At 44.9% G+C, this 26218-nt stretch overlaps 2 protein-coding genes and 1 long non-coding RNA gene across 7 annotated transcripts; 1 reads left to right on the top strand and 2 right to left on the bottom strand.

Moving 5' to 3' along the window:
- Nucleotides 1-265: 265 nt before the first annotated feature.
- LOC132496841 (transmembrane protein 14C) lies at nucleotides 266-7059 on the bottom strand. Of its 3 annotated transcripts, none has more exons than XM_060109466.1 (6): nucleotides 6972-7059; nucleotides 5845-5914; nucleotides 5435-5511; nucleotides 4528-4629; nucleotides 1713-1800; nucleotides 266-791 (listed from the first exon to the last, which is right to left on the bottom strand). In XM_060109466.1, exons 2-6 carry the CDS (start codon nucleotides 5865-5867, stop codon nucleotides 737-739), a joined length of 345 nt encoding a protein of 114 aa, XP_059965449.1. In that variant the 5' UTR covers nucleotides 5868-5914; nucleotides 6972-7059; the 3' UTR covers nucleotides 266-736. The 3 variants fall into 3 exon arrangements, with proteins under 3 accessions (XP_059965449.1, XP_059965451.1, XP_059965450.1); XM_060109468.1 differs by having other exon boundaries at nucleotides 1720-1800; XM_060109467.1 differs by having other exon boundaries at nucleotides 373-461.
- A 145-nt stretch (nucleotides 7060-7204) lies between these two features.
- Nucleotides 7205-9288, top strand: LOC132496842 (uncharacterized). 2 transcript variants are annotated; one of them, XR_009533536.1, is made up of 4 exons: nucleotides 7205-7351; nucleotides 7681-7836; nucleotides 8399-8513; nucleotides 8591-9288. It is a non-coding gene; the product is annotated as an uncharacterized LOC132496842 (long non-coding RNA). The 2 variants fall into 2 exon arrangements; XR_009533537.1 differs by lacking the exon at nucleotides 7681-7836.
- A 141-nt stretch (nucleotides 9289-9429) lies between these two features.
- On the bottom strand, nucleotides 9430-20501 carry PAK1IP1 (PAK1 interacting protein 1). Of its 2 annotated transcripts, none has more exons than XM_060109464.1 (10): nucleotides 20375-20501; nucleotides 18127-18292; nucleotides 14281-14401; nucleotides 14132-14206; nucleotides 13560-13612; nucleotides 13020-13165; nucleotides 12824-12921; nucleotides 10901-11000; nucleotides 10028-10151; nucleotides 9430-9878 (listed from the first exon to the last, which is right to left on the bottom strand). In XM_060109464.1, the coding sequence occupies exons 1-10, from the start codon at nucleotides 20456-20458 to the stop codon at nucleotides 9658-9660; spliced, it is 1188 nt and encodes a 395-aa protein (XP_059965447.1). In that variant the 5' UTR covers nucleotides 20459-20501; the 3' UTR covers nucleotides 9430-9657. The 2 variants fall into 2 exon arrangements, with proteins under 2 accessions (XP_059965447.1, XP_059965448.1); XM_060109465.1 differs by having other exon boundaries at nucleotides 18127-18289.
- Nucleotides 20502-26218: the final 5717 nt, after the last annotated feature.

Genomic DNA, 26218 nt, shown 5'->3' with positions numbered 1-26218 from the left:
AGTGCTGGTTAACAACCATTTCATTTTTTTCTTTTTTTTCTCTTTTTTGGGTTACACAGTCCTACTAATCTTAGAAATCCAAGGCTCAATGCAATGCATAATCAAATAGTAAATAACTTTCCTTCTTTGGTCTTTAAATTATTCAAGATGGGTAATTCCTCAATAAAATGTTAACAAAAACACCTTCATGCTCTTTTATCTTCTTGCTATTCACATCTCATTCTGTGTTCTAGAGCAGCTCTGGTAACAAAGACACCGAAGAAAATATTATTTACAGTGAACTTTATTTCATTGATTTCACTTAACATAATTCCAAAGCAGGTCTGTGCTCTAAGGTAAGCAAAAGAACAGGTATCCTAAATCTCATTAACAGATCTTTTTCACACTGTTCCTCTGAGTAGGGTACAGGGTTTCAGGGGCCCCAATGGCGACACCTTACACTTTATCCCTGGAGGTTTTACCTATAGATTCAGAAAGAACAGATAACACCAACATACAAGAATCAAACTGTACGCTTCTACTATAGGAAGACGCTCTTGTGTTACACTCTACCCGCCTCTTTAGGGTTGTAATGATAATAACTGACTTTTTTCTCTGCAGAGTTGGGTTTCTTTGGTTTGTTTTTGTTTTAAGTAAAATGTCAGAATATGTGAAAATGCTATACTTATTTATCTTAATATGCTAAAAATAGTGAAAATTTAAAAATTCTTCATGAGTCCAAGCTGGGCCATGACTACTACTGATGGGGTTTACCCAATGCACTAATTCCAAGTTTGGCGACCATCAGCAAACTGTTCAAAGGAAACACATAAAAAAAAAAAAAATCAGATAAAGTACAGCACAGGCACTTGACTATTTTTTGAGGGACTGGGACTCAGCAGGCCCCTCACAACTACATGGTGAGGAGGTGCCAAGGCAGAGCAAAGCAGGGATGAGCTCCCACCCCTGGAGGTGCCAAAGGAAGAACTCGTGAAAGGCAGTCCTGCACCGGGGCTCTGAAATCATACACGTGAGCTGAAGTTCCTAATCTAACAGCCAGTAATTCAAAGATGAGAAAACAAGGCTGGAGAGACCAAGGCCTCCCCAGTCATACAGGTCATCAGTGGTAGGTCTCCAGCCTCCAGTTTACAGCTCTTGACCTTGGTCTATGCTGATTATAAATCATTATTCTTGACAGCATCATAACTATGATCAAAGTTGGGTAAGTAATCTTTTTCCAAAGCAGATTTTAAAAAATTCTACTTTGGGGGTTATCTTTATTATACTTAAAGACTACATTTTTAAGAATAATCTGGTTTGGATTTTATAATTAAAGTTAATTACGATTGACGTTAAATAGGATTCAATCAGAATTCCCTTTCAGCAAAATTTTCAATAATAAAGAACACCTTACAACTAAGAAACATGGACCCCATGCTGAAAGTCACACAAACGGCTGCAGTCATGGCTTTGCACTGAAGCTTCCTCCACTGCAGAAAGGGGCCAGGATGGACCAGAGAGCAAATGTGAAAGCAAAACCATTTCCAAAGTGAACGAATATACTTATTTCATTTTGACATTAAATCTGCTGTTTTTGCAGCCTTTCCTATTTGTATATGAATTTAAATCATTTCAGTCGATGCTCAGCATCAGATATACTGAAACAAGTAAAATTTTGAATGTCTAAAGTGTTTTGGGCATTAAACTAGAACTAGCAATAGAGCAGAGGGTACCTGGCACCTGCAATTAAGCCTGCAGGCATAAATTTTCCAGAGTGGTAGAATCTCATTCCCATAATGCCAGCCAAGGTTCCAGATGTAACTGATGGAAAGATAAAAAGAGTCAAAGATCACTACATCTTATACGTTGGAGGATGAAAATGCGGCCAGACTCCCACCCATCTTTCAAGGGCCCAGACCTCATCTCATACCTCCTCCTCCCCCGAGTTGGGGAGCTCCACAGCCACTCACGGTCAATGGGACCAAGTACAAACACTGGAATCAAAGGCTCTCAGTGTCTGAGCCCAGCCTGCCTTTCCAGCCTCACCTCCTACCACTCTTCAGCCATAAATTTCTTAGTTTTCTCCTAAATTGCTGTAGGAGAAAACTACATTTTTCCTATGCCAATGTTATTTACCCTGTGTGCTCTCAGGCTCTTCCCACTCGACATCTATTCAAATACCTACCACCTGCCACGCACTGCACCAGGTGCTGGGAACACAACTGTCATCAACAAGATCTCTGCCCTAACGGCGTTTTGAGTTTGATAGGACTAACTTGAAAGAATCACACAAATAAAAACTTAGAAGTATAATCCGTGCTACAGGCGCAATTAACGCAATACAGATAACGTGATGAACAGGGGATCCAGCCCACTGAGGGAGAAGGACTTGCTGAGAAAGTGAAGATTGAGCCGCGATGTGAAGAGTCGCGGTTAACAAGCTCAAGGGGAGGAAAGCACGTTCCAGGCAGAGGGCGTAATATACGCAGGGCCCTGCGGTTTTAGGGGGCTGCTAGCCGTGGTGTGGCACAGAAACCGAGATTGAGTGAGGAAGAGGGCCACGGCCTACAGAGCCTCGAGGGCCTCGGGACGGACTGTGGTCTTCTTCCAAAGAGCAATGAAAAGCCATTAAAAGATATTACGCAGAGGATTACATACAAAGAGCTGCGTTCTGCAAATATAACTGTGGCTGTACCATAGGGAACAAGCTTCAGGGAAAACAGAGAGGAGGTAGGGTACCAACTGAGAAACTTCCTCGGGAATGCAGGCAAGAGGGGGGCTAACTGGGGCGTGGATGGTGGCCGTGGAGGTAGGGAAGGGGACAGCCTGGGATACGAGTTGCAGGTAGCGTTGACAGGACTTGCTGATGAATCAGACAGAGATGGAGGGGAGCAATGGAGACCCAAATGGAGGGAGGACAGCAGGAGACCAAGCGTGTGTGAGGACAGGAAGCCAGGTTTGGGCAGATGCCATGACACGGCTGAACGCTTTCAAGCAGGCGACTGGATATACGAGAGTAAAGCTTGGAGGAGAGAGAAATTTGTGAGTCATCTGTGTATCGGTGGTCATTTAAGACCTGGGCTTCAACCATATTGCCAAGTGAGAGAGTATAAGGAAGATTAAAAGAGCCAGGTGTTAAGAACCTTGGCTGAAATGGAAGACAGGTCGACAAAACCGACAAAAGGGAATCAGAAAATAAAAAGGAAAAACAAGAGAACAGAAAAGGGATTGGTGTACTGTGCTGAGAACAGCTAAAAGGCCAAATAAAATGAGGACTAAAAAGTGTACGCTGAATTCTGAAACATCCAGGTTCCTGGCAGCCTCAGGGAGAGCTATCCCCATGGACTAAGGGGACAGAAGTGGAGGCCTAAGTGGGTAGAGCACGTGAGGTGAGGAAGTGAAGATGCGAGTGTAATGGGTTTTTTTAAAGAGAAGTTCCTGAAGAGGAAGCAGAAAGGAAGCAACTGAAGAAAGCAGTGGGGTCACGAGAGGTGCTTTTTTTTTTTTTTAAATGGGTGAGAGGTGAGCACACTGGAGCATCAGTGTGTGGGATCCACCTGAGAGGCAGGATACGGGGAAGAGCTGGCGTCACTGATGGTGTAAAGCTCCGGAGAAGGTGAAGCAGTAGAGACCCAAAGCCTGGTGGAGGGACCAGCCTTGGAGACGAGAACCGGGACAGGGGAAGGCTTAGAGGCCGATGGCATGAGGGAGTCTCCACGTGACGGCTGCTGTTTTTTCTTCAAGTAGATGGTGAGGTTGTTCGCTGGGGTGTCAGAAAGGGGACAAAGGGGCCTGAGAGTAACTCCGGGGCTGCGAGAGAGCCGCCGAGCAGAGCTGAGAGCTGGGCGCTTCCTCCTTCCCAGCCCAGGCCGACTCGGACAAACCACTGTGACACGCCTGCTCCCTGTGAGGGCCAGAACTGCGTGTTTTCTCATCCTGTGGGTTTGTGGGGACAGCGAGGGGCCCACACACCCAGCAGGGTGTCTGACACAGGGTGGAACTCAGGAAAAATGCACCAAAGCCACCCTGATAAGTTATCTTCCCCTCCCCGCGCCCCTCACCGTCTGCGCTGCTCACAGGACACGGCAGCAGCTCCAGTCACATTTTATGCCCCCGGTGAAGGTAAAGCCTCCCTGAAGGGAGGGCCTACATCTTGCACACTTAGTTTACATCTAAAGGGCTAACAAATGATTTTCAAATGGGAAAAATGCAATACCGATGCAAACCTAACCAAGACACATGGTCCTTTAGTGATTCTCAAGCAGACGGTCTTCAGTGGGCAATCACAATGGTTAAGAGACACATGCCTGCCTTACACAAGTTTAATGCTTATTTCACTGGGTAAATCTACATTCATGAGGTATGAAAACCTTTCCATATTCTGTACATAAAAGATAAGTAGAAACCAGCACAAGACGCCCCCCCCGCCGCCCACATTTCAAAACCTCCCTAGGACTTGGCAGAAGCAGTAAAACTGTCGTAATGTGAAGAACCTGTCACACCCCACCAACCCAGGGATGCATCAAGGAGACACTGAAACTGACATACCTAAGAAAACCCAAATGTTCCTTGGATCCTGAGACAGCTGATAGGCACCGAGGCCTGCTAATCCACCGAAGAGGAGCCCGGCAACCAGGGACGGGACACTGCCTGGAGGGAAGCAAACACACAGCTGCATTGCAATAGCAGACACTCATCTCACTGACAGAATCCACCAGACCGCCCTCCCCTACAGAGGAAAACAGCAAAGAGAACGTCTCTCAACGCGGTTCAGGACCAAGGCATTCTCAACCAGGAAAATGTTTGGGGGAGTTTGCTATTTTACCAGAGAGGTCAGGGTCATACCACACGGGTCAGGCAGGACACTTCCAGGGAGAAAGGAAGGGCTCCGAGCCAGGCCTGATTAACCCTGCAAGGACTGGAACTCTCCATGGGCAGGACCTTGGGCTCATCCCCAAAGGAAAGGGAAAGAAGGTCAGTGAGTTAAAAAATGATCCGGGGAGCAAGAATTCTGGTGTGTGTGATGGCGGGCGGGATGCAGGCAAGGAGTGGGGTGGAAACAAGCAGGTTCACTGACACACCTGTGCCTGATTTAACACGGAGACTTCAAAACTGCTTCTGCGAAGACTAGAGGTTTCCTTCTACTTGAAGAGCAGAGATGGCCCTCTGGGGTCAAGGCTGATGTATGGCAGGTGACGATAATAACAATCTACTACCATCCCTAACTGCTATCTTTATCTAAAGAGTCAAAAACAAGTGACTGGACAAGAAGCCTGGTGTAGCTCGGCCAGATAACCGCAAGGCAAGTGCAGCTACAGGGCTGATAATAAGCCTGCACTCCAGCGAGAGGGCCTAAAGCAAACCTGACTCCAATAAGACTGCAGTTTGAGGACCCTGGGGACTCACTCTTCACCAGGAACGAGATTTTAAGAGGTTAAATAACTACGAACCATACCTGCTTTTGCATAGCCAATGATCCCGCCGGAAGTGACCAGTGCTGCATAGCCAAAGCCGAGCCAATGTAAAGGCACTCTGAAAACGGAAGAGTAAGAAATCGGTGCCAACCGTGTTTAAAACACAAAAAACAAACAAAACAGCATGGAACTATAGAATGGGATCAAAAAGGTCATCATTCCAGAACAATCCTATCACTGTATAAATGCAAATAAATCCCAGAGAGGTTAGATGACTTGCCTAGAGTCAGTGGCAGAGCTGGGACTCGAACACAAGTCCCTGGCCTACACGTCCATCCTCCCATAGCCCAAGTGGTCCAGCAGTCTTGGCTGAGCGCCCTTTTCAGATGATGAAAGAAACTGGTTTTGAAAAGCTCCTGACTATTCTCCCCCCATTTCACTGGGCACTTACAGTGGGCCAGAGTCCTTCTGCATTGTTCTCTTTCACTCCGTCCAAATGGAAGATCACACCAGGCCTGCACCTGCGGAGGAGGGGCTGGATCAGAGGTAGTTAACAGCACAGCTCGCTAGCAGCCAGGAAGCAGTGGGTCCAAGTTCCAGCTCCAGCCCTTGGGAGCTAAGAAGAATGGGCAAGCCACCCAACGTCTCTAAGCCTCAGTTTCCTTCACTGTACCTACGCTGAGGATAGCAGTGGTACAAATTTCCTAGGGCTACTATGGGCATTAAATGGGATAATATGTAAAGGGGCTTTGCACAAAGTAATTGCTGAACAGATACCAACCGTTCTAGTAATAACCTAAATTCTAATATAACATAGGCCCACAGGACACTTCACTGACCAGCTCTGTACAGTTAATGAGCTAATCTCATCACCTATAACAAAACTATAACTAAACTGGAAAGTAAGCACACCTCCTGTGCCCTTAATTCAAGTATTTTAGTTGCCCTTTCTGGGGGGAAAGGGTGCTGCTTTTCACCCCTGCCCAAAGAATTGATTTCAATACTCAACATCTGTAAAACTTTCAGACGGTTATTTAACTTTGCATCACTCATAGTTATTGTTAGATGGGGGGCGAGGAGGAAGGATGAAATATACAAAGCTCAAGTCATAATTACGTAGAACACTACACCCTCGGCAAAGCAGGGTGAAACTCCTAATTTCTTAAAGAAATGCAGCTGGTATCCAACGAGGCTAAGCTTGAAAATACATAACCTCTGCTGTTTAAATTATTGTCTATACGGGGGGGGGGGGCTTGGAATTGTACCACCGTCATTAATTCGACGTAACATTGGGTCACCGAGATTTTTACGGAGATGGACCAATAAAATCTCCAGGAAACTAATGACCTCGACGCTACCTCGGTAAGCATCTGCCTCAGGAGCTCAGGGTCTCCGCAGGATTCACAACCCACTTTAAGGAAAGCAGGAAACGAGGGACTACACAAGCACCTACCACGCAGCCTAAAGCCGCCGCCTGGATCCGGAGGACGAAGAGCAGGCGGCAGCAAAGCCTCTCAACTCATTTCTAAAAGTCAAAACAGGTGTAAAATACTAGTAATAATTCCAAAGTACACGAACCTACTTCCCGAAGGTCTGCACTCGCCGACGAGGGTGCGCACGTCTACGAGCGGCGAGTCGCAGTCCTGCCGGAAAGGTCGCGGCGCTTTCTCTGCGTCAGGGGGCGGGGCTTGGCATGGGGCGGGGCTAGAGACAGGGGACGCTGCGCTCCCTGCGTCCCGGGGGCGGGACATGGGGCGGGGCTTGCGCCGGATAGGCCGGCGCGCGCTTTTTGTCCCCGGGTCAGGGAGTCGCCGAGCGCTCCGTGTATCCGGGGAGCTGGGCGCGGTGCCGGCCGTCCAGCACCCGTCCCAGATCCAAGCCAGCCTGGCCTAAAGCCGGAAGCCCAGGGTTGGAGTCTAGTTTTGCAAGAGGCCTTTGCGAGCTGGGCCAGGTCTGCGGTGAGCGGGGGGGGCTGCCACCGATGAGGGGGAAGGGCATCCGAGGCTGGATTTTGAAGGACTGCATCAACAGAGGCCCTATCACCAGGTGTCAGCCAGATGCAGGCCATCGGGGAGGGCTGTCACTCTAGCCCGATCACGTTATTTGCCACCATGGGAAGGGACTACTTTCTATCTGCAGAAGATAGGGTGGCCACTAGACAGGCTAGACAGTGTGGCTCACTTCCCTCTGTTTCAGAGAGTGAGGCTACTTGAAAAGCATCTTAAAACGGGACAGTTGGGGGGCTTCCCTGGTGGCGCAGTGGTTGAGAGTCCGCCTACCAATGCAGGCAACACAGGTTCGTGCCCCCGTCCGGGAAGATCCCACATGCCGCGGAGCGGCTGGGCCCGTGAGCCTGCGTGTCCGGAGCCTGTGCTCCGCAACGGGAGAGGCCACCACAGTGAGAGGCCCCCATACCGCAAAAAAAAAAGGGGGGGGACAGTTGGTGAGTTACATTTGCAAGTACCTCTGCGATGCCCCCGTGGCCACACGTTATCTCCACTCCCACTCCATATCTGCTTCTCTTCCCTGCGTTTCCTGCACCACCATTCAGTTGCTGTAACAACAAAATGTGGGTGGGTGTCACGTTTGGCATCTCTCTCTCTTTCATCCCCTACAAGTATCAATAATATATATACAATCTTGAGTGAAAAAGCAAATTGCAGTGCATTGGCAACTGAAAAAGAAATGCACAAGGAGACAGTTGTGAGCTAAGTTTTATTGGGGGCAAAATGAGGACCGTAGCCCCGGAGACAGCCCCTCAGGTAGCTCTGAGGAACTGCTCCGAAGAGGTGGTGGCTGGGGGATGAGTCAGTATATGTGCTTTTGGTAAAGGGGGTTGGGTGCCCTCAAGCACACATTTTGACAGAAGGTTGGTGCTAGTCACAAGGAGCAGGTGTCTCTGTTAATGATTTTAGTGCTTTTCTAGATGTGAGAAGATGCAAGAAATCGGGCTCATAAAACCTTCCCCTGAAAATATCTAACTCTCTGAAGGCCTGTTCTGCCAGTTTTTCCTAGAGCACGGGGTGCCTCATTGCTGATCTCCAGCCAGAACTCCTTTCAGGGTGTGTGGAAGGTCAGCGAGTGCAGTGGCTAGGGACCCAACCCTTGTAGAGGCAGATGGTGAGTGACAATTTTTTGTTGGCAGCATACATACTCTGAAAGAAGACCTTCCACTTACAGCAACTCCTACTTTTCAGATATCAAAAGTGAAGTGTTTACCACAGCTGATTCTAACCAGCCGAAGCTGATAATGACTAAGAACTCTGAGCAATTCCACTTAGGCCAGACGCTCAACAACTTAATGGAAGAGTCTCCTGAAAAAACAATGACAGGGGCTTCCCTGGTGGCGCAGTGGTTGGGAATCCGCCTGCTAGTGCAGGGGACACGGGTTCAAGTTCTGGTCCGGGAGGATCCCACATGCCGTGGACCAACTGGGCCCGTGCACCACAACTACTAAGCCTGTGCTCTAGAGCCCGCGAGCCACAACTGCTGAGCCTGCGTGCCACAACTATTGAAGCCCGCGCGCCTAGAGCCCGTGCTCAGCAACAAGGGAGGCCACCGCAGTGAAAGGCCCGTGCACCGCAACAAAGATTAGCCCCCGCTCGCCGCAACTAGAGGGAGCCTTCGCGCAACGAAGATCCAACGCAGCCTAAATAAAAAAATAAATTTTATCATTTAAAAAAAATGACAGGACTTGCCTTAACCAGCTGGGATGATTTAGGGATTCATTTCTCCCTATGCAGATGCAAGCTTCAAACCTTAGTTAAGCCCACCATGATCCTCCCCCTGCCTTTTAGACTTAAAAAAGTTGAACCACAGAGAATTAGTTACCTATAGTCCTAGCCCTTGGTTGAGCTATTATTTGAAATAAGCTGTCCTACACCCTTAACTCTACCATAACGCATAGTTTCACGTGCACTTAGGAGAAAAATCTGAAAAACAATTCCTTTATCTACTTCTGGTAAAGAAATGTGTTCAAGATTTTGTATTATTTTAAGCTATAATATTTTGAGAAAGATCTTTATTTGCCTTACACAACAGTAAAAATTATATATTACACATTAACGTACTATATATTGCCATGATATATAATTAATAAAATATTGCCTATCAAAAAGTTTTACCACTGTTTAAAAAAACAAAATCCTGAAAGTGATTTTTAAGCTGTACATTTTCTTCAAAAGAAATTCCTAGCTTTTACTCAGAAAAAAAACAAAAAAAAAGTACATTTGAAAAAGTTTTTCTCTTAGGAGAAATCTGGGATTCACTGCATCATTCCTATTTTCTTCTTTTTGCTCTTCTTTTTTTCTAACATTTCTACTGTTTTCCTCTTCTTGGTTGACACCAGGCTGCTTCCTTTTGTTGGCTTATTACTGTCACCAGTTAAACCGCATTTCTTCGTGTCGGGTTTTAGCTGCCTTTCTTCCTCCTGGACTTCACAGCCAGATTTCTTTTTATTCCTTTTGGACTGTTCTTGTTTACTTACTAAAATACAAGAGACAGTGCATTTAAAGACTGTTTTTCCCTTTGAAATAAACACAAGCCGACAATAAAGTCATCTGGATCTCCTCCACTTTAAAGATTCAAAGAGAGAGCAGATTATTTAGTTTCTGTAAACGATCAATTTCATTTACCAGGAGGTGGTTCTACAGCTGGAAGCAGGCTTTCTTTCGTGTCTGTCACTCTGTCCAGCCACACTCCAAGACATGTCAGCCTGGCATTAGTGTTTACTTCACACAGCAAAGACGGGGAAACCCCCTAAAACAGGAAAGGAAATTCGTGATAACATAGAGGTATTTTAAATAATTACTTTCATTTTTTCATAAACAAGTTATCTTAATTTAAAACTTACACTGTATTTTGAGTATAAGATATACTGGCTAGAAGAAATTTATTATCTTGATTCATGATTGGTTTGACTAAGTCCTTCACAAGTGCCAATTTCTAAGAAGTGCTCCACTAAGGAAAGCAACCATTTTATCGTGGTCATTTCTGGGTTTAACAAAGAACCATGCACAAAGTAGGTGCTCAACAAACCACATTCACAGAATGTGTTTATAAGAGAATGAAGAATAATAAACCAAGAATCTGTTAAGAGGGAGACTACAAAGGGAATTTAAATTTCCAATTATCTGTTTCAAAACTATTGTTAGTTCTACATCTGATCAAAAATTCCCCATTTTTTCCCTTAGTAATGGCACTATTTTTATTTAACAAAATCTTACAGAGAACATCAATATACAAAAGAGAAGAAAGTAGTGCTTCTGATTTAAAGAGCAGGAGTTCTGGAATCCTGCCAGCTCAGACTCACCAATACCAGCTCCTGAGGCAGTGCTGCGGAACCCTAACTTTAAAAGCATGAATGTCAATCATGCCTGGAAGAGATTTTAAAAGTTTAAAGATCTATGCCTTATGACCCTTAAAAGAAATTCCACCTCACTTAACTCAAAATACTATTGACAGTAAGACTCGCATTCAGTGTATTTACATTGTGCTGAGACACTGACCTTGTCCTCTTTGAGCTTCCACATTTTGATGAAACCATCACTCGATGCTGTAACAATAATATGATGCTCTGGAGTTTCAAAACTGAACATGTCTTTTACCCTAGGATAGAAACAGTTAACACCATAAAAGACCCTTTCTTCCAGATAGTATGATACTGCTAGAAAGCTTCTATGCACAGTCTCTTGACTTTTCAATGCTTCAAGTATTTCCAAACTGCTCAATGAACAGTGCCTAAAATTTACCACGCTTCACGCTCCCATGAGTTGGTGAGTCATTTTCAGGGTCTAAATTCCAAGATAAAATTGACTGTCAATGATACCTTAAGAAAAAGTTGAGAAGTTGGTGACAGATAACTATAAATAATCAGATTATCATCAAGGAAATAAAGATACTTAAAGCCCCTGACCTCAGGAAACTACAAGGTCAGTACCGAGAGAAAAGACAACAGAGACGACCCGAGGCCTCCTCCTCTGCATCCGTTTTCCTTGTCCGCAGTGCCGCCACCCATAGTCTAAGCTACTATCATTTTCCTTCTGGACTACGGAGTAAACTCATCAGCCTCGCTGCTTCCATTTTTGCCCCCTAACAATTTTTTAAAAAATCAAACCATGTTACTCCCAGTCTTAAAATTCTACAAAGCTTGGATCTGCTTTAAAATAACACGGGAGAGGGAGGAAGTGGTGGGACACAGATGAACCAGTATCTACAAAGGCACTTAGTATGAAATTCAAACTCCTTCCCGTGACTTGCAAGGCCATGCACCATTTGGTTCACTCTGACCCAGTCCCATGGGTCTTCTTAGCTGTTCCTAAAATACACCAAGTTCTTTCCTCCCTCAGGGCCACTGTGCCTACAGTTCTCTCCTCTTTTTAGAAATAGCTCCTTTATCCCTAAGGTCTCATTCCCCCTTCCCTGATCAGCCTATCTAAATAAGTTACCGGTGTCATTCCCAAATCATAATACCCATTTCCTTCCTGTTACAATTACCTGCTTGTTTATCATCTCTCTGTTGCCCCACTACAAGATAAGAGCCAGGAGTGTGCAAACTCTTGTTGCAGTATTTCATTATGGATGCTCAGTGAATACTTGTTAAATGAATGAATGGCCAAATTTCATTAAGTGCTATACGGCCTTGAAGAATATGTTCATTTCCCAATACAGGGGAAAACTAGGGCCTGTCTAATGATTGCAGTATTCTGAGTATTTACAAAGAGAGATTTCTTAAAGCTGAACTATTATTTAGAAAATAAAAACTAAGAGTTGTCTGAAACATAAAAGAACATGCAAATAAAACACATTAAAGTATAACCATCCATAATCGACTTTTTCAAAATTACAGTGGAAACAGCAGAAGCAGAGTCAGACAGAACTGGGTTGACTCCCAGCTCCAACACCTAACGGGGTAATCTTGGTCCAGTTACTTAACTGTTTACTCTGAGACTCACATTTACCCCCAGAGATACAGTGAGGAAGAAATAACAAACTAGCACAAGACAGACACCAATATGTCATTTATCTCTCCTGCAGGAAAAACAAATAGTGTAGAAAGGCGCTAGAAGTGGACAAGGAGAATAAAGTAAAAGGACAAGAGTGGTCAGGGGCAGAGCTCAAGATTGTTTAATTGTTTTTCCCTGTTCAAGTATGGATTGAGGATTTCAGGCCTCAAGTCTAGTGAAATTATTGGGAAAATAAATATCTTGTGCAAATGACTAGTCCTGATGACAACTTCACCACTTTTGTATCACTCAGGCCAACACAACAACATTCCCACTATCCTCTTTGGTTCCAGAAATCATAAATATGTAGATATGTCCGACTATGTCTACGGTCGTTCATAAAAAACATATACCCTGCTTTATGAAGCTATTGCATTTATGAGACTCTACACGTACATGCACACAGAGGTTAGTGAAAAAAAATACCTGTTTTCATGAGCTTTAAATTCAGAGAGGCACATTAGTGAATCACAGTCAAAAAATCTTACAACCTCTTCATCTCCAGCCACTGCAAGGACAGATTCCTAGGAGAGGAAAAACAGAATACTATCCAGAATGTCATCAACAATTCCAACCAGCACCACACATACTAAACTCCCATCACTGATTTCCCATCACTTACTGAAAGAAACGTAACAGAAGATACTCTCTTTTCGTTTGTGATGGTGCCACTGACGGATGCAGTGTCAAGCCGATAGACATCTATTTTGTTCAGTATGACAACTACATATTTCTCTCCTCTTGGGGACCATTCCACTATGTGAGCATCTGTAAGTTAAAAGCACAAAGCTGTTGTACTTCATGAATAAAAAAAGAAACTGATCAGGGTCATAATAAAAATAGCAAATATTTACACTGCATTTTCACATCCATTATCCCATTCAATCTTCACAACAAACTTATAACACGTATTCTGTGAGTTAATTTGTAGACAATGAACTGGTTCAAAGACTCATTAAGGTCATACAGCTGGAAGGTGGCAGAGCCACGCCAAGGATCCCAATCTAAGTGGGAAAAGAGATTAACCTAAAGCACTTGCTCTCAGAGGGAACCACCACCATGCACAAAAATAAATGGATGTGTACATGCTCACAAGAACGCGTGTGTATATACATTCACGTCCCATCAAATTTTCAAATACATTTCAAACAAAAATACTCACTTTGTTTTATGTTTTTTATGAATGCCGATCTTCCTTCCACAAGATTCCATGTTCTGCAAAACAGGAAGCTCATTTACGGCATGATCACCAACTCTGACCAGGTATAAAGGTAAGTTTAAGGAAGACTCAAATGAAAATTTACTAACTACTTGGCTATTCAGAAGAACTGCCTTCTTTCTTACAGCACCACGTGAAATATCATCAAGCAAGATTAAAACTCGCTCTGTTTTTACAGCCCTTTCCTATGTATGCTGAGTCCACTGTATTTTCAAAAGGTTTCACCTCCTAAAACTCTTCTTTTTAGGATCACCCTCTACTTCACAGCTTACGACTGCAATGTAACTTGCATGTCTGAATATAGAGCTTGTCATTTTTTTTCCATTATGAAAAGGTTCACTAGCTTTCAACCTCTCCCTTGTGTCAAAATATCATCAAATGGCTGACAGTGTGAGACAATACAGAAACAGAATCTAATTACTATAGTAAAAGATGTCCCAGGGGTGGGTTCTGGTTATACTTGGAGAACAAAGACCACAGCTTAGTAAAGGTGCTCTTGGGCCTTCATGGCTTACCTTAATGTCTTATCTGTACCCACAGACAGGGCCAACTTGCCAGACGGGTGAATGGAAAGGAAGGTCACATGTCCTCTAAAAGGAAACCGACAGTTAGTCCCCAACTTGACTGGCACCTAGAGACCACCGATGGGGAAGTCTAGACTCACTTGTGAGCTTTAATCGACTTCAGGCACTCCCATTTCTTTGCATCCCAGACACAAATGAGGCCGTCCTCTGCCCCGCTGATTAAGTGCCTGTTGCCGTGGAATTTCAGGCAAGTTATTGTGCCTGTGGAAAAACCAAGACAGGCAGAATTAACATTCATTTTGAGTGCAAACTCCATTTCTGGTTTGAAGGCTATGCTACAGTAAGAAAACATCCAGTATCTTAATATTACTGAAATATGCCTTAAAATGTCGGGTGAAGAAATTAATTTGTTTGTCATCTAAGATCATACAGCCTCAAGCCTATGTAAATATTTTCAGCAAAGTTTCTCTAGTTGTAGATACAGGTTTGAACTAATCAGTTCACTTTCTTGCTTTACATTCCCATAATCATAAATTTCGGAGATGGCTGGCTAGGATAGTTTGAGCAGAAGTCAAACAAAACTAACCAGCTAATCTGGGGAACAAACCACAAAACTAACCAGCTAATCTGGGGAACAAACCAAGATGTACAGCCATATGACTTCTACTTTCCAAACAGTGAATTGGCTACCCAACCATCCATAGTGCAGTTATTATGCCTTCAGAGCTATTTCTTTTTTTTTTTTTTTTTTTTTGCGTTACGCGGGCCTCTCACTGTTGTGGCCTCTCCCCTTGCGGAGCGCAGGCTCCGGACGCACAGGCTCAGCGGCCATGGCTCACGGGCCTAGCCGCTCCGCGGCATGTGGGATCCTCCCGGACCGGGGCACGAACCCGTGTCCCCTGCATCTGCAGGTGGACTCTCAACCACTGCGCCACCAGGGAAGCCCCCCAGAGCTATTTCTGATTTGACTTCTACACAGTTCTTATTCACTGTCATAAGAATTTATTACAATTTCATAAAACATTATACTCTCTAATTATGACTTCTGTATTCTCCTTCCATGGTTAACAAATCTTCCTACATCTTTTCAACTTCTTTACAAAACACTGCACTCCCTTCCACTCAAACTGAAGCCTGGATCGCCCACGAATTTCCCCTACAGTGCTCCTCAGATATCAAAAGGCTGGAGTTAGGTGAGGCGATGGAAGAACCCAGTACTCTATCTCCCAAATCAGTCCTCAAGTAAGATTCCTTATCCTTTGAAGTCTGTGTCACCCAGCTTAACTGCCCTAGAGTTGAGGAGTCAGCAAACCACCGCCTGCCGGCCAGATCTGGCTGGTGGCCTGGTTTTGTAAATGCAGTTTTACCGGAATACAGCCATGCTCACTCAGTTACAAAATGTCTACGGATGCTTTGGCACGGCCAAAGTGAGTAGTCATAACAGAGACTGTACAGCCGCAAGGCCTAAATATTTACTACTTTGTCCTTCTCAGAATAAGAGTGTGAACCCCTGGGTCATTATTGTCCATCTGCACACCTCCTGGTCAATCCTTTACACTGCCCTTTATATTGAAAGAGCCAAAGATCTGTGAGGAATAATTCTGCACCCCCAAAAGCACTAATAATATGTGGGCTTACGGACTCCCTTCCCCTCACAGTGGGAGACTGCAGCCACCTTGCCCATGTTGTCCTCCTTCCCTCCTCCTTCTCATTTTGGGAATTTTGCTTTCCCACATCTCCTACTCCTTCTTTCCATGGCTCCATTTGTTCCCTGGAAAAGAGCTTATCTATTACCAACTGTTAGAAAAACAGGATTTGTACCAGGAATGAAGGAAATCAGGAGCCCTATTTCATTCATCCCCTATCCTAACTCTTTCTAAGTCCCTTCTTGTTGAACACCTGTACCAATGGGTTTGGACACAGCAGACTTGTTTAACTTATTTCCTCCAAGCCTAAGGGAGAGAGGAGGCTTCCTTGTATGAACTGGGATTAGGAGACAGAGAGGAAAAGGAACGCACGTTGAAATCACTCAGAGCCGAGCTTCTGCTGAAAAGCGAGACACCTGTCAAAGTAGCTAAGGACCATCTAATATAAGAAAGACTCTGATCACTCTAAATTGACTGCTAGAAACCAATGCTTGGTGTGGAACTTCTGAAATATGTGAAAGATAGTGTAAGAAAAAGGGTACCTGTCTTTATCTGCCTTTCATCGCAGGAAACTAACTTGCCTGGCTGAGTTTCCTCAAACTAAGTATGTATTTAAGTGATTCTACTACCTTAAGTTCTTTCTTCCTTTCCCTTTTCCTTCTGGAACACATGTGAAACCCCCCCTTCGCTGTCCCCTAGGAAAATGCAATGAAAACAGCACATGATGTTCAATACTGGGGAAAAAAATTACCTGTTCAGTCTTTCTGTCCCTTGGTCCTCCCATTAGCCCGGTCAACTGCACCACTGGCGTGGAAAACACAGCCGCGGCTTGCGGATCAGCCCCCTGCCGTCCTCGACGCCAGTGACCTTCGCCTCCTCTGTACTTCGTCCCTCAGCCCTACGGCCCGGACACTGTCACCACCGAGAGCTTCTCCACATTAACTCTACCCTCTGACCACAGCCTCACATCGTCCCAGCCCTTCTTCCACGCACAATCCACCTGCTTTTTTTTCACTCTGGAGAGATCTGCAGACCCTTGACACCCTATCTTCTCTAGGCTGACAACCTATTCTTTCTCCGAAACCCTCAATTCCCTCGTAAATCGATCCCTCTCTTGCACACATCAAGTAACCTTCCTCTCTCTCCAGAAATGTCTGTAGCTTACTGCAAGCAGCTGCTAGTCCATGCACAGCCTCCCACCTCAGTCAGGCAGACCCTCGACAGTCCTTTACTCGTTCCCGGCACCTCCCCAGGAGCGGCGTCCAAACCACGAGCACCTTCCTCAGCGCTGCTGCCTTCTTCTCATGCAACCCCCAACCTCCTCCACGCAAGGGCCCCCGAGATCTGGCCCCAACTACTTCTCCAGCCACTCCCACCTCCATTCCAATCCTCTCATAAGAGCGAGCTCCTTACAGCTCCCCAGACACAGCAGTGGTTAAAAATACAGGCTCTACGGACTTCCCTGGTGGTCCCGTGGTTAAGAATCCACCTTCCAGTGCAGGGGACGCAAGTTTGATCCCTGGTCGGGGAACTAAGATCCCACGTGCCACAGGGCAACTAAGGTCACACGCTGCAACTACTGAGCAGGCAAGCCACAACTAGAGAGCCCGTGGGCCGCAATTACAGAGCCCACGCACCCTGGTGCCTGTGCACAACAACTAGACAGAAGCCCACGCACCACAATGAAAGGTCCCACATGCCGCAACAAAGATCCCGTGTGCTGCAACTAAGACCTGATGCAGCCAAAACATAAAATAAATAAATAAACAAATATTTTTTTAAAAAAAAACAAAAAAAACGGGCTCTAGACCTAGGGTCAAGTTCCAGTTCCAGTGTTCTGTGACTCTGGGCGAGTCATGTAACATCTCTGATGTTACATCTAGGCTTTCTCTTCTGCGAACTGACGATACAACTATACCTTCCCGGCATACCACTGGTACCCGATGGCCCTCAATAACGTCGGCTCTTCACGTGATGCTATCGCTTGTGCTCGTCCCACTGCCTGCTCTGCCTGGAATGTCCTTTTCTCCACGTTGCAAGTCTCACCTAGCCAACAACTGATACTTTTCGTATAAAATCATGCAGGTGTCATTTTCAGGAAGTTTTCAATGAAAGCTCGCTTCCTCCTCCTTGCCCTCTAGACTGGGTTAAGCGCCTCCCTTCTGTCCCAGTACAGACTGTGAATAACTTAACGACAAAGAACCACATTTTTTTCCATTTCTATATTTCCTAGCACAGAATCTGCTACGTATCAGACACTTAATGAATCGTTCATCTGAAGTCAAACGGTAAAGTAATAATACCTCAACATTATTGTCTTGAAGAATACAGTGTTCTTACCATTGTGATGCACTAGAGCCCCGTGATCTATCTTCTTTTTCATGTCATAAATGTGAATGGTTTCATCTTTGCTCCCAGTGACTACAAAACGGCCACTGACAGCCACTGCTGACAAGGAGGCAGTGTGGGCATGGTGAGTGAAGTCGGCCACGGGAGTCCATTTCTGCTAAAGAGTGATACGTACAGTCAGTGCCATGCCACGGTCGTATCGTAGTTCTCTACAAAGAGATAAGTGGTTTCACGATCTATGAAAACTCTCAACGGATCCTACAAATGGAGAAAAGACTACGCAATGAAAGGTAGATTCACACAAACAATCTGAGAATTGAATAAGGAAGGTAAAGCAGGAGATGGGAAGGCATCGCTGAGTATCAAAACCATTATGAAGACTGGGCTACAGGGACTTTAAGGTCCCATCCCAATCCTTAACTCCTTAATATGTTTACTTAGATGTGACACTTCCATACCATTCATTCACTCAAATGTCCAAATCTTGATTTGAATTTATTCACTCCAATACTGAATGACTACTATGTGCCTGGCACCATTTTAGGCAGGTGATACAGAGCAGTGAACAAAAGAAACAAAAGTTCTTATCCTAAGGGAGTCGCCATTCCTGTGGGAAGGACAGACAAGACACAATATGATGTCACAGAGGTAAGTATCAATATAACAACGCCTATAAAGAAAAACGAACAGGATTTGCATTAATACCAACATAAGCCCTAGAGAATGACCAATGATGAGGTCTTGAGAACTCTATGCTTGCTGCCATGAAACTTCTGGATTGGGTAAGTGTGACTGGTTGAGTGCGAAGGAGGACGGCTGAATACACACACACATACCCCACAAATTAAGGGAGATGCATCAAGAGGTACTAGCAAAACAAATAAACCAACAAAGAAAAAAAAATCACCAGACTTGTTTGAACACACTTAAGATGTGTTACTGCAAATTAATTCCTAAAAACGACAACAGGATAGTCCTTCCGTCAATCGGGACCCAGGGGGCCTCTTCTGAGTAAAGGTACAACATTCCTGAAGAGCTGCTATGGCCATAAATCAAAGAATAACCTTTGCTTGTGCATATTACAGAAGGAAGGCTGGTTATCTGGAATATTGCCTCACTAGGTTTAGAAGCGCTTCAAGCATCAGAGACACCTGGGAATTTGAGTCCGAGGTCTGCCACTTATTAGCTCTGTGGCCTTGAACAAGTCGCTTAACCTATCTCAACTTCTGGTTCCTCATCTGTAAAATGGGAATAACTGTATCTGCCTCAGAGGGGTGCTGTGAGGACTACTCTGTGTCTGGAACATGGAACGCAACGTAATTACAGAAAGAACACCATCAGTAGCATCATCTTTGAGTATTCAAAACACGTACCTTTCAGCCAAAGGCAGATTAGCCACCAGAGTAGAAAACAAGATAAACAAAAACAATCAGTCAAGTCATATACTTCCAATTTTCTAGTTAATTCAAGACTGACACTTTGACTTCTTCATAAACAAGTACTCAATGAAATAGATTTCTGGGAAATACCTAGGACTGCTTAGGGGAAAAAAACAGCACAGGACTAAAAGTTAAGGGATCTTGCTTCTAGTCCTGGGTATGTCCTATTTGCTTGAATACTGCTAATTTTCTTAACCTTTTAACGCACACACCCAGTAAAATTCGTACATTTTGTTGTAATTTTTCTGCACGTGTTTGCCTCCCTCATCCTCTCCCTCCTTATGTCGGGAAGATCTCCAGTGCAGGATCCATGCCTTTGGCTTCTTTGCACCTTCACTGCAAGTACTGGCCTCACCATAAGGGCCCAATAATGAACTGGCGTCACTTTATCTGTGAGGTTTTTTTCCGGATTTACCTCAAATATTTTGTAAAATACCGGAACATAAATTCAGTGAAAGAGCGAACTGTTCTTTCATTAAATCCTGAACACCTCACGGGCTGTCAACTTGGATTCATAATCTACGGCCCACTGGCCCGTTTGCAGAAATGCCAGCTTCCTTCGAAGTAAACTTCCTTCGGACTGTTTACTACGAAAGACAGACATCGTCTCGTAGTATGAAATGCCTTCTCCGTGTTTTAAAAGGCTAACGTGTATTTTAAGTCTCCTGAGCTTCGTCACCGAATCCCTAAGAAATCAGACGGTACGCTCCCTTGCTGCACTGTTCACCTCGGCCGTGTGGGAACCAGACCCGACGGCGCCCGCCCCACACGCGACGGCCCCTCCCCGCGCGGGCTCTCACCTTCTGGTCGCCGCTCGCCTTGGGCTCCAAGTGTACAGCGAACCCAAAAAGGACCTGCTCGTAGCATCCAGCTACCAGCTCCATGCAGCAGCGAACGCGCCTCCTCCCTGAAGCAGCCTCAGCGCAGACCGGTAGTGACGAAAGCGGATGCAAGGGAGAGGAAGGGGTCCTTCCTGCGTCGGCGTTCGTTTACGTCAAGACCGCGGGGCTGCCTTTTAGGCGCCTGCATCCGTGGGAGGGATTTCAGGGCTAGAAGATCACGCGGAATTTCCAAGAAGGGAATAAAGAAGGACGCCCCATGACGAGATTCTCATTTCAAGGAGGAAAAAAAAAACCTGGGGACTAGCAGGCATATTCTAGGGAGCCTTGAGCTAGGCGCTTCTGAGGCGAGTGGGCGGGACATCCTCTGCGGAAGCCCCTCGTTTCCGGGACGTCTACGGAAGGGGCGGGGCAGCCTCCGGCCTGGGCGGAAGGCGTAGAGGAGGCTCGGTGTTGCGGCGCAGTTGGTCAATGTGGACCCCTGTCTGTAGCGGGCTGTGATAGCGGGACAGGAGTTAGGTCTCCTTGTTGTGCAGGAAGCCGAGGAATGAACTTTTCTCGCTCACATTCTCTGTAACTGGGCAAGGAGGGGTGGCATTTAGGGTTCGCCGTTATCAGAGGAGTCCCGATTCCCTCGTTCCCGCGCGGGCCCGATTATCTCGTCCTGCACACCTTTCCTTGCAGCTCGGTTATGGCTTGTTGAACTCTGGGGGCAAATTGGCCAACGTTGTGGCACATCCTGGGGAGGGAGGAGGACCCTTTACTCGAGGGGAGTAAAGACATTACTTGAGGACGAACGGTATATAGTCATCCTTGGTCAGGTTCCAGAAAGAAATCTCATTTATTTCTGTTTCACCACCTCCCCCAGGTAAGGTGCAGAGTCAAACGTGAATAAAAGCAAAGCCCTAATTGGGTTTGAGATTTTCACGAGATACGGAGATTCAGAGATGTGTTAGGACAGCTTCGCACAGACTTAACAATAGAGTAAATCTTGGAGCGTAAAAATAGTCTCGTGAACGCCCTAGCGGGTGGATATGACGGATAGGAGGTTGACACACAGGTTGGTGTCGACCTTTCAACCCCCATATGGATTGTAACACATCCTATAGCTCTTAGACCCTCTTGTCTCTGAGGACATTTGTTTACCGGTGTTCTGAATCGTCAGTCCGTGTTTTACTCAGGTTTAGTTTTAATTGATGCTGGTTTGGATACCGTAGAAATGATTTCATTTTGGTTGCTTTGGTTGTCACTGCAGCACAAGGGAAGCCTTGTCTTCTGTGTGCTTTGGCGGCTCCATGTGTAAGGACTCCTCAGGCACTGAAATGCTGAAGTCCAGCTCATTCTCAGCCTCTTGAAAACCAGTTTCACTGTTTGACAATAGAGGCACCCATGAGAGAGAGTGCGGGCTGGGTCCCAGACCACCGCAATGACATGTCACACGAGTTCTTTGTTTTCCCAGTGTATATAAGACTTAAGTTTGTATTATACTGGAGTCTGTTAAGTGTGCAATACCATTATGTCTAAAAAAATGCACATTCCTTAATTTAAAAACACTATTGCTGAAAAGTGCCAACCATCATTTGAGGCTTCGGCAAGTCCTAGTAGTAATAGCAAAGATCACTCATTACCGCACAAAATAGAATAATAATGAACAAGTTTGAAATATTGCGAGAATTACCAAAATGTGACACAGAGAGACGAAGGAATCAAACGCTGTTGGAAAAATGGTGCTGATAGACTTGCTCCATGCAGGCTTGCCACAAACCTCGATTTGTTTTAAAAAAAAAAGAAAAAAAGCAATTATCTGTAAAGAACAATAAAGCAAAGTGCAAAAAACGAAGTATGCCTGTAATTCCTTCCCTTTGGGCCAGTTATCTCATTACATTACCAAAAGGCACAAGTTGTTTTACTATTTAAGTTATTTTCCTATTTACTGCTTGTTAGTTCTGGTGGTTCTTCCACCAGAGAACCACTAAAGTCAGAGGAATGTGAATTGCTGGAGTGGTTGTCCCCTGGGCATGGGACAAAGAATGAGTAAGCAGGGGCTTCCCTGGTGGCGCAGTGGTTAAGAATCCGCCTGCCAATGCCGGCGACGGGTTTGAGCCATGGTCCGGGAAGATCCCACGTGCTGCAGAGCAACTAAGCCCATGCACCACAACTACTGAGCTAGTGCTCTAGAGCCTGAGAGTCACAACTACTGAGCCTGCTCTCTAGAGCCCGTGAGCCACAACTACTGAAGCCCGTGCACCTAGAGCCCGTGCTCCACAAGAAGAGAAGCCACCGCAATGAGAAGCCCTTGCACCTCAATTAAGAGTAGCCCCTGCTCGCCGCAACTAGAGAAAGCCCGCACGCAGCAATGAAGACCCAACACAGCCAAAAAATAAATAAATAAATAAAAATTAAAAAAAAAAAAAAGAATGACTAAGCAGGACATTTCTTGAAGTCTCGTATTTTGTCTTTAAATGTATGACTTTTTACATATCTGTATTTTAATGGGAAGTTATAGTCTCTCATCCAAAAAAGGAAAAAAAAACACTTTTTTTCTAAAACTGTTTCAAAATCATGTGCTTTATGTATTTTGTTGCTTCTGAAATCCCCCTGGTGCCCTGCCTCATTACCCCAGCAAAGTCTCAACTGCTGTTTGAGAAGAATTAGTTCTCATTTGAAATTAATTTTAATGTATCATGATAACAGGATAATTACTACGGTCAGCATCTTTTGCCAGATTGTCACATTTTATTTTTTTAATTAATTTTTATTGGAGTATAGTTGAGTATCTGTCACATTTTAGAGAAGAACCTTGTGGGTTTTGCTCCAACCAGGATTCTTTTAGAATCTAGTTGGTTCCAGAATGAAAACCATAATGCAAGCGACATAAACATAACTCAAAATGGTTTACTCCTTTTCTTTCTTTGCTGTTAAAAATTAGTGAAACCAATCATAGAGCTTAGAAGACCTTAGAGCATCTAGTCAAGGGGTTCCTAATCTGGGGGAATTCATGGATAAGTTTTTGGGCCTCTGAATGCCCTGAAATTATATGCAAAATTATGTATGTACATTTATGGAGGAGAGCATTGATAAAAATTTTATTACATTTTCAAAAAGATGAGTGCCTCTAAAGCTAAAATACTCTAATCCAATCTGAGGTTATAAATGCTGAAGTAGGTCCAGAACTCTTTCCACACACCTAAGTAACAGTAGACCCTGGTGTTGCTGCTGCCTTTTACGTTTCCTTGGGCTCGAACGTTCTCTTTAACGGAGAAGAAAAGTGGTTTTGCATTGTCTAAAGAAAAACACACAATACAATATCATGTATCTGCTCAACTGGATTCAAACTGAGCATACTTCCTGCCAAACCTCCTGTTCTCTTTCCAAACTCAGGATGTAAAAAGCCATTCAATCTCATTCTTGTGAAAACAGCAGTTGCCAAGAAACAACGAACACTCCAGGGATCATTAACTCTAAAGCGCAACAGGATTTCTAGTTTTGCATTTAAATTATTGATAGAAAAGCTTCTTACACTTGAGCCATGCATTGATTTATTCATTCACTCAAGAAATATTTATTGAGTACCTGCCTTTGGTTCGCTGAAGAAAAAAGAGCCAGTTTTCCTTTTGGGGGGCGGTGGTGAGGGTGGTGATAAGGTGGATATACTGAGCTAAAAGCAAGATACAGTGGAGAGAAATCGTCCCTGTTAGAAATATCATGTGCGTCTAACATTCCCTCTTAGTTACCTTCTCTTCACAGTGTGACAGGTAGCAAGTCTGTTAAATTTGGGGACTCTACCGAGCTTGCATGTGCTTGTATTCTCAGAGGACTTTGGTCTCCTCTGCACGTGGAGCAGAGAGGGCTGCTTCCCCTGGACACCAGCCTGATAGAAATTTGCTTCACCTGCTTCATGGGAATAATCCCGGTGAGCTGTGAGAGGTTTGCACTTGTGGCTGAGATCAAGGAAAGATTTGTGAACTCTTCCTTGTCACCATCATCTAAAAATCGCCTGAATGTCCATCTTCATCTCAGGAGCCTTGCTCATGGCCTTCGGTGCTCCGGCTCCTGCCACCTTCCTGGGTGGGTTCAACATGCCCTATTGGCCTCCCCTACGACCCCAGCCTCCTTACCACCTTGTCTGAAGGTTCAACTCCCACATTCCTTTCCAACTACAGCCCCACCCCTCTCACTCATTCATAGCCCAAATTCCGATTTTCTTTCCAAAAAAAATAAAGTCAGTCCTAAAATAAGAGGACCAAAAAAAGATATTAATGTTTTTATGAAAGAATCTTAAGTGATATGTTGAATTTGATTTCTAAGCTGCTCCACTATTTAAGAATTTGTCTTTTTCTAAAAAATACAACAAACTGATGAATATAACCAAAAAAAGAAGCAGAAACAGAGAACAAACCAGTGGTTACTAGTTGGGGGGGGGGGAGGGTACAAACTATTGGGTGTAAGACAGGCTCAAGAATGTATTGTACAACACAGGGAATATAGCCAATATTTTGTAATAACTGTAAATGGAAAATAACCTTTAAAAGTTGTATAAAAATTTTTTAAAGAAAACAGAAACAAAATATTTTTTAAACAAAAGGAATTGTTTTTAATCTTATATAACTTAACAATAATAGTGGCTTAAACAAGACATTTATTTATTTATTTATTTTTTGGCCACGCTGTGCGGCATGCAAGACCTTAGGTCCTGTAACCAGGGATGGAACCTGCGCCCCCTGCATTGGGAGTGCAGAGTCTTAACCACTGGGCCACCAAGGAAGTCCCAAGATACTTGTTTCTTAAGTGAAAGGCATCTGGAGGTAGGATGGTCTAGTGCTGGTACAGGGACCCCAGTCATCAGGGACGTGGATCTGTTCTCTCTTTAAGATCCTGTGTTTGGGGAATTTCCTGCGGTCCACTTGTTAGGACTCAGCGCTTTCACTGCCAAGCACCCTGTTTCAATCCTTGGCTGGGGAACTAAGATACTGAAAGCCATGCAGCCAATTGAAAAAAAAAAAAAAAGATCCTGTGTTTGGTTGTGTGACTTCTTCCTTCATAACACCTCATAGGCCAAGAGAGGTGCAGTTATTTTGTCTTCAGCCATCACATCCGTAATCTCAACACTAGGCCTGGGGGAAGGGTGGAGGACCGAAAGGCCTCCTTCCAGCTAAGCAAACTCCCTCTGCCTAAGCTGTCCTCAATCCCCTTGTAATAGTTCGACTTACATTTATTAGCCAGACTTTGGCTACCTGGACACGAGGCCTGTTGATACCTCCAAATAAAATCAGGGTTCTGTTATTTTTTTTTAATTAATTAATTTATTTATTTTTGGCCGCATTGGGTCTTCGTTGCTGTGCATGGGCTTTCTCTAGTTGCGGTGAGCGGGGGCTACTGTTCATTGCAGTGCGTGGGCTTCTCATTGCGGTGGCTTCTCTTGTTGCGGAGCATGGGCTCTCAGCACGTGGGCTTCAGTAGTTGCGGCTCGCGGGCTCTAGAGCGCAGGCTCAGTAGTTGTGGCGCACGGCCTTAGTTGCTCCGTGGCATGTGGGATCTTCCCAGACCAGGGCTCGAACTCATGTCCCCTGCACTGGCAGGTGGGTTCTTAACCACTGTGCCACCAGGGAAGTCCCAGGGTTCTGTTATTAAGGAAGAAAAGGAAACCAGATATTGGGTGGCCCCTAGCGATGTGTGCACAGCTGCTAATCAATAACATCTCCCTTGAACACGGGGAAATTCACGAGAGTATAAGCTCCACTGTATCACTAATGCCAGGCACCCACCTTGTATATAGGAGGAGCTCAGTAAATGATGGGTGAATGA

Source organism: Mesoplodon densirostris, chromosome 10 (assembly GCF_025265405.1).
Source record: "Mesoplodon densirostris isolate mMesDen1 chromosome 10, mMesDen1 primary haplotype, whole genome shotgun sequence".
Classification (NCBI taxonomy): Eukaryota; Metazoa; Chordata; class Mammalia; order Artiodactyla; family Ziphiidae; genus Mesoplodon; species Mesoplodon densirostris.
Note: the sequence above shows the minus strand (reverse complement) of the source record. Positions and strands in the feature narration are given on the sequence as shown.

What these genes read in the sequence shown, in the direction of transcription:
- LOC132496841 (XM_060109466.1), bottom strand. Translation starts at nt 5,867, where the DNA reads ATGCAGAAGGACTCTGGCCCACT. An exon ending in GAACATTTGGGTTTTCTTAG is followed by an intron (nt 1,801 to 4,527) that starts GTATGTCAGTTT and finishes TCTTTCCATCAG; the next exon opens with TTACATCTGGAACCTTGGCT. An exon ending in GGCTTAATTGCAGGTGCCAG is followed by an intron (nt 792 to 1,712) that starts GTACCCTCTGCT and finishes TCCTTTGAACAG; the next exon opens with TTTGCTGATGGTCGCCAAAC.
- PAK1IP1 (XM_060109464.1), bottom strand. Translation starts at nt 20,458, where the DNA reads ATGGAGCTGGTAGCTGGATGCTACGAGCAGGTCCTTTTTGGGTTCGCT. An exon ending in AAGTCGATTAAAGCTCACAA is followed by an intron (nt 14,207 to 14,280) that starts GTGAGTCTAGAC and finishes GTTTCCTTTTAG; the next exon opens with AGGACATGTGACCTTCCTTT. An exon ending in TTTAAAGCTCATGAAAACAG is followed by an intron (nt 11,001 to 12,823) that starts GTATTTTTTTTC and finishes TTTCTATCCTAG; the next exon opens with GGTAAAAGACATGTTCAGTT.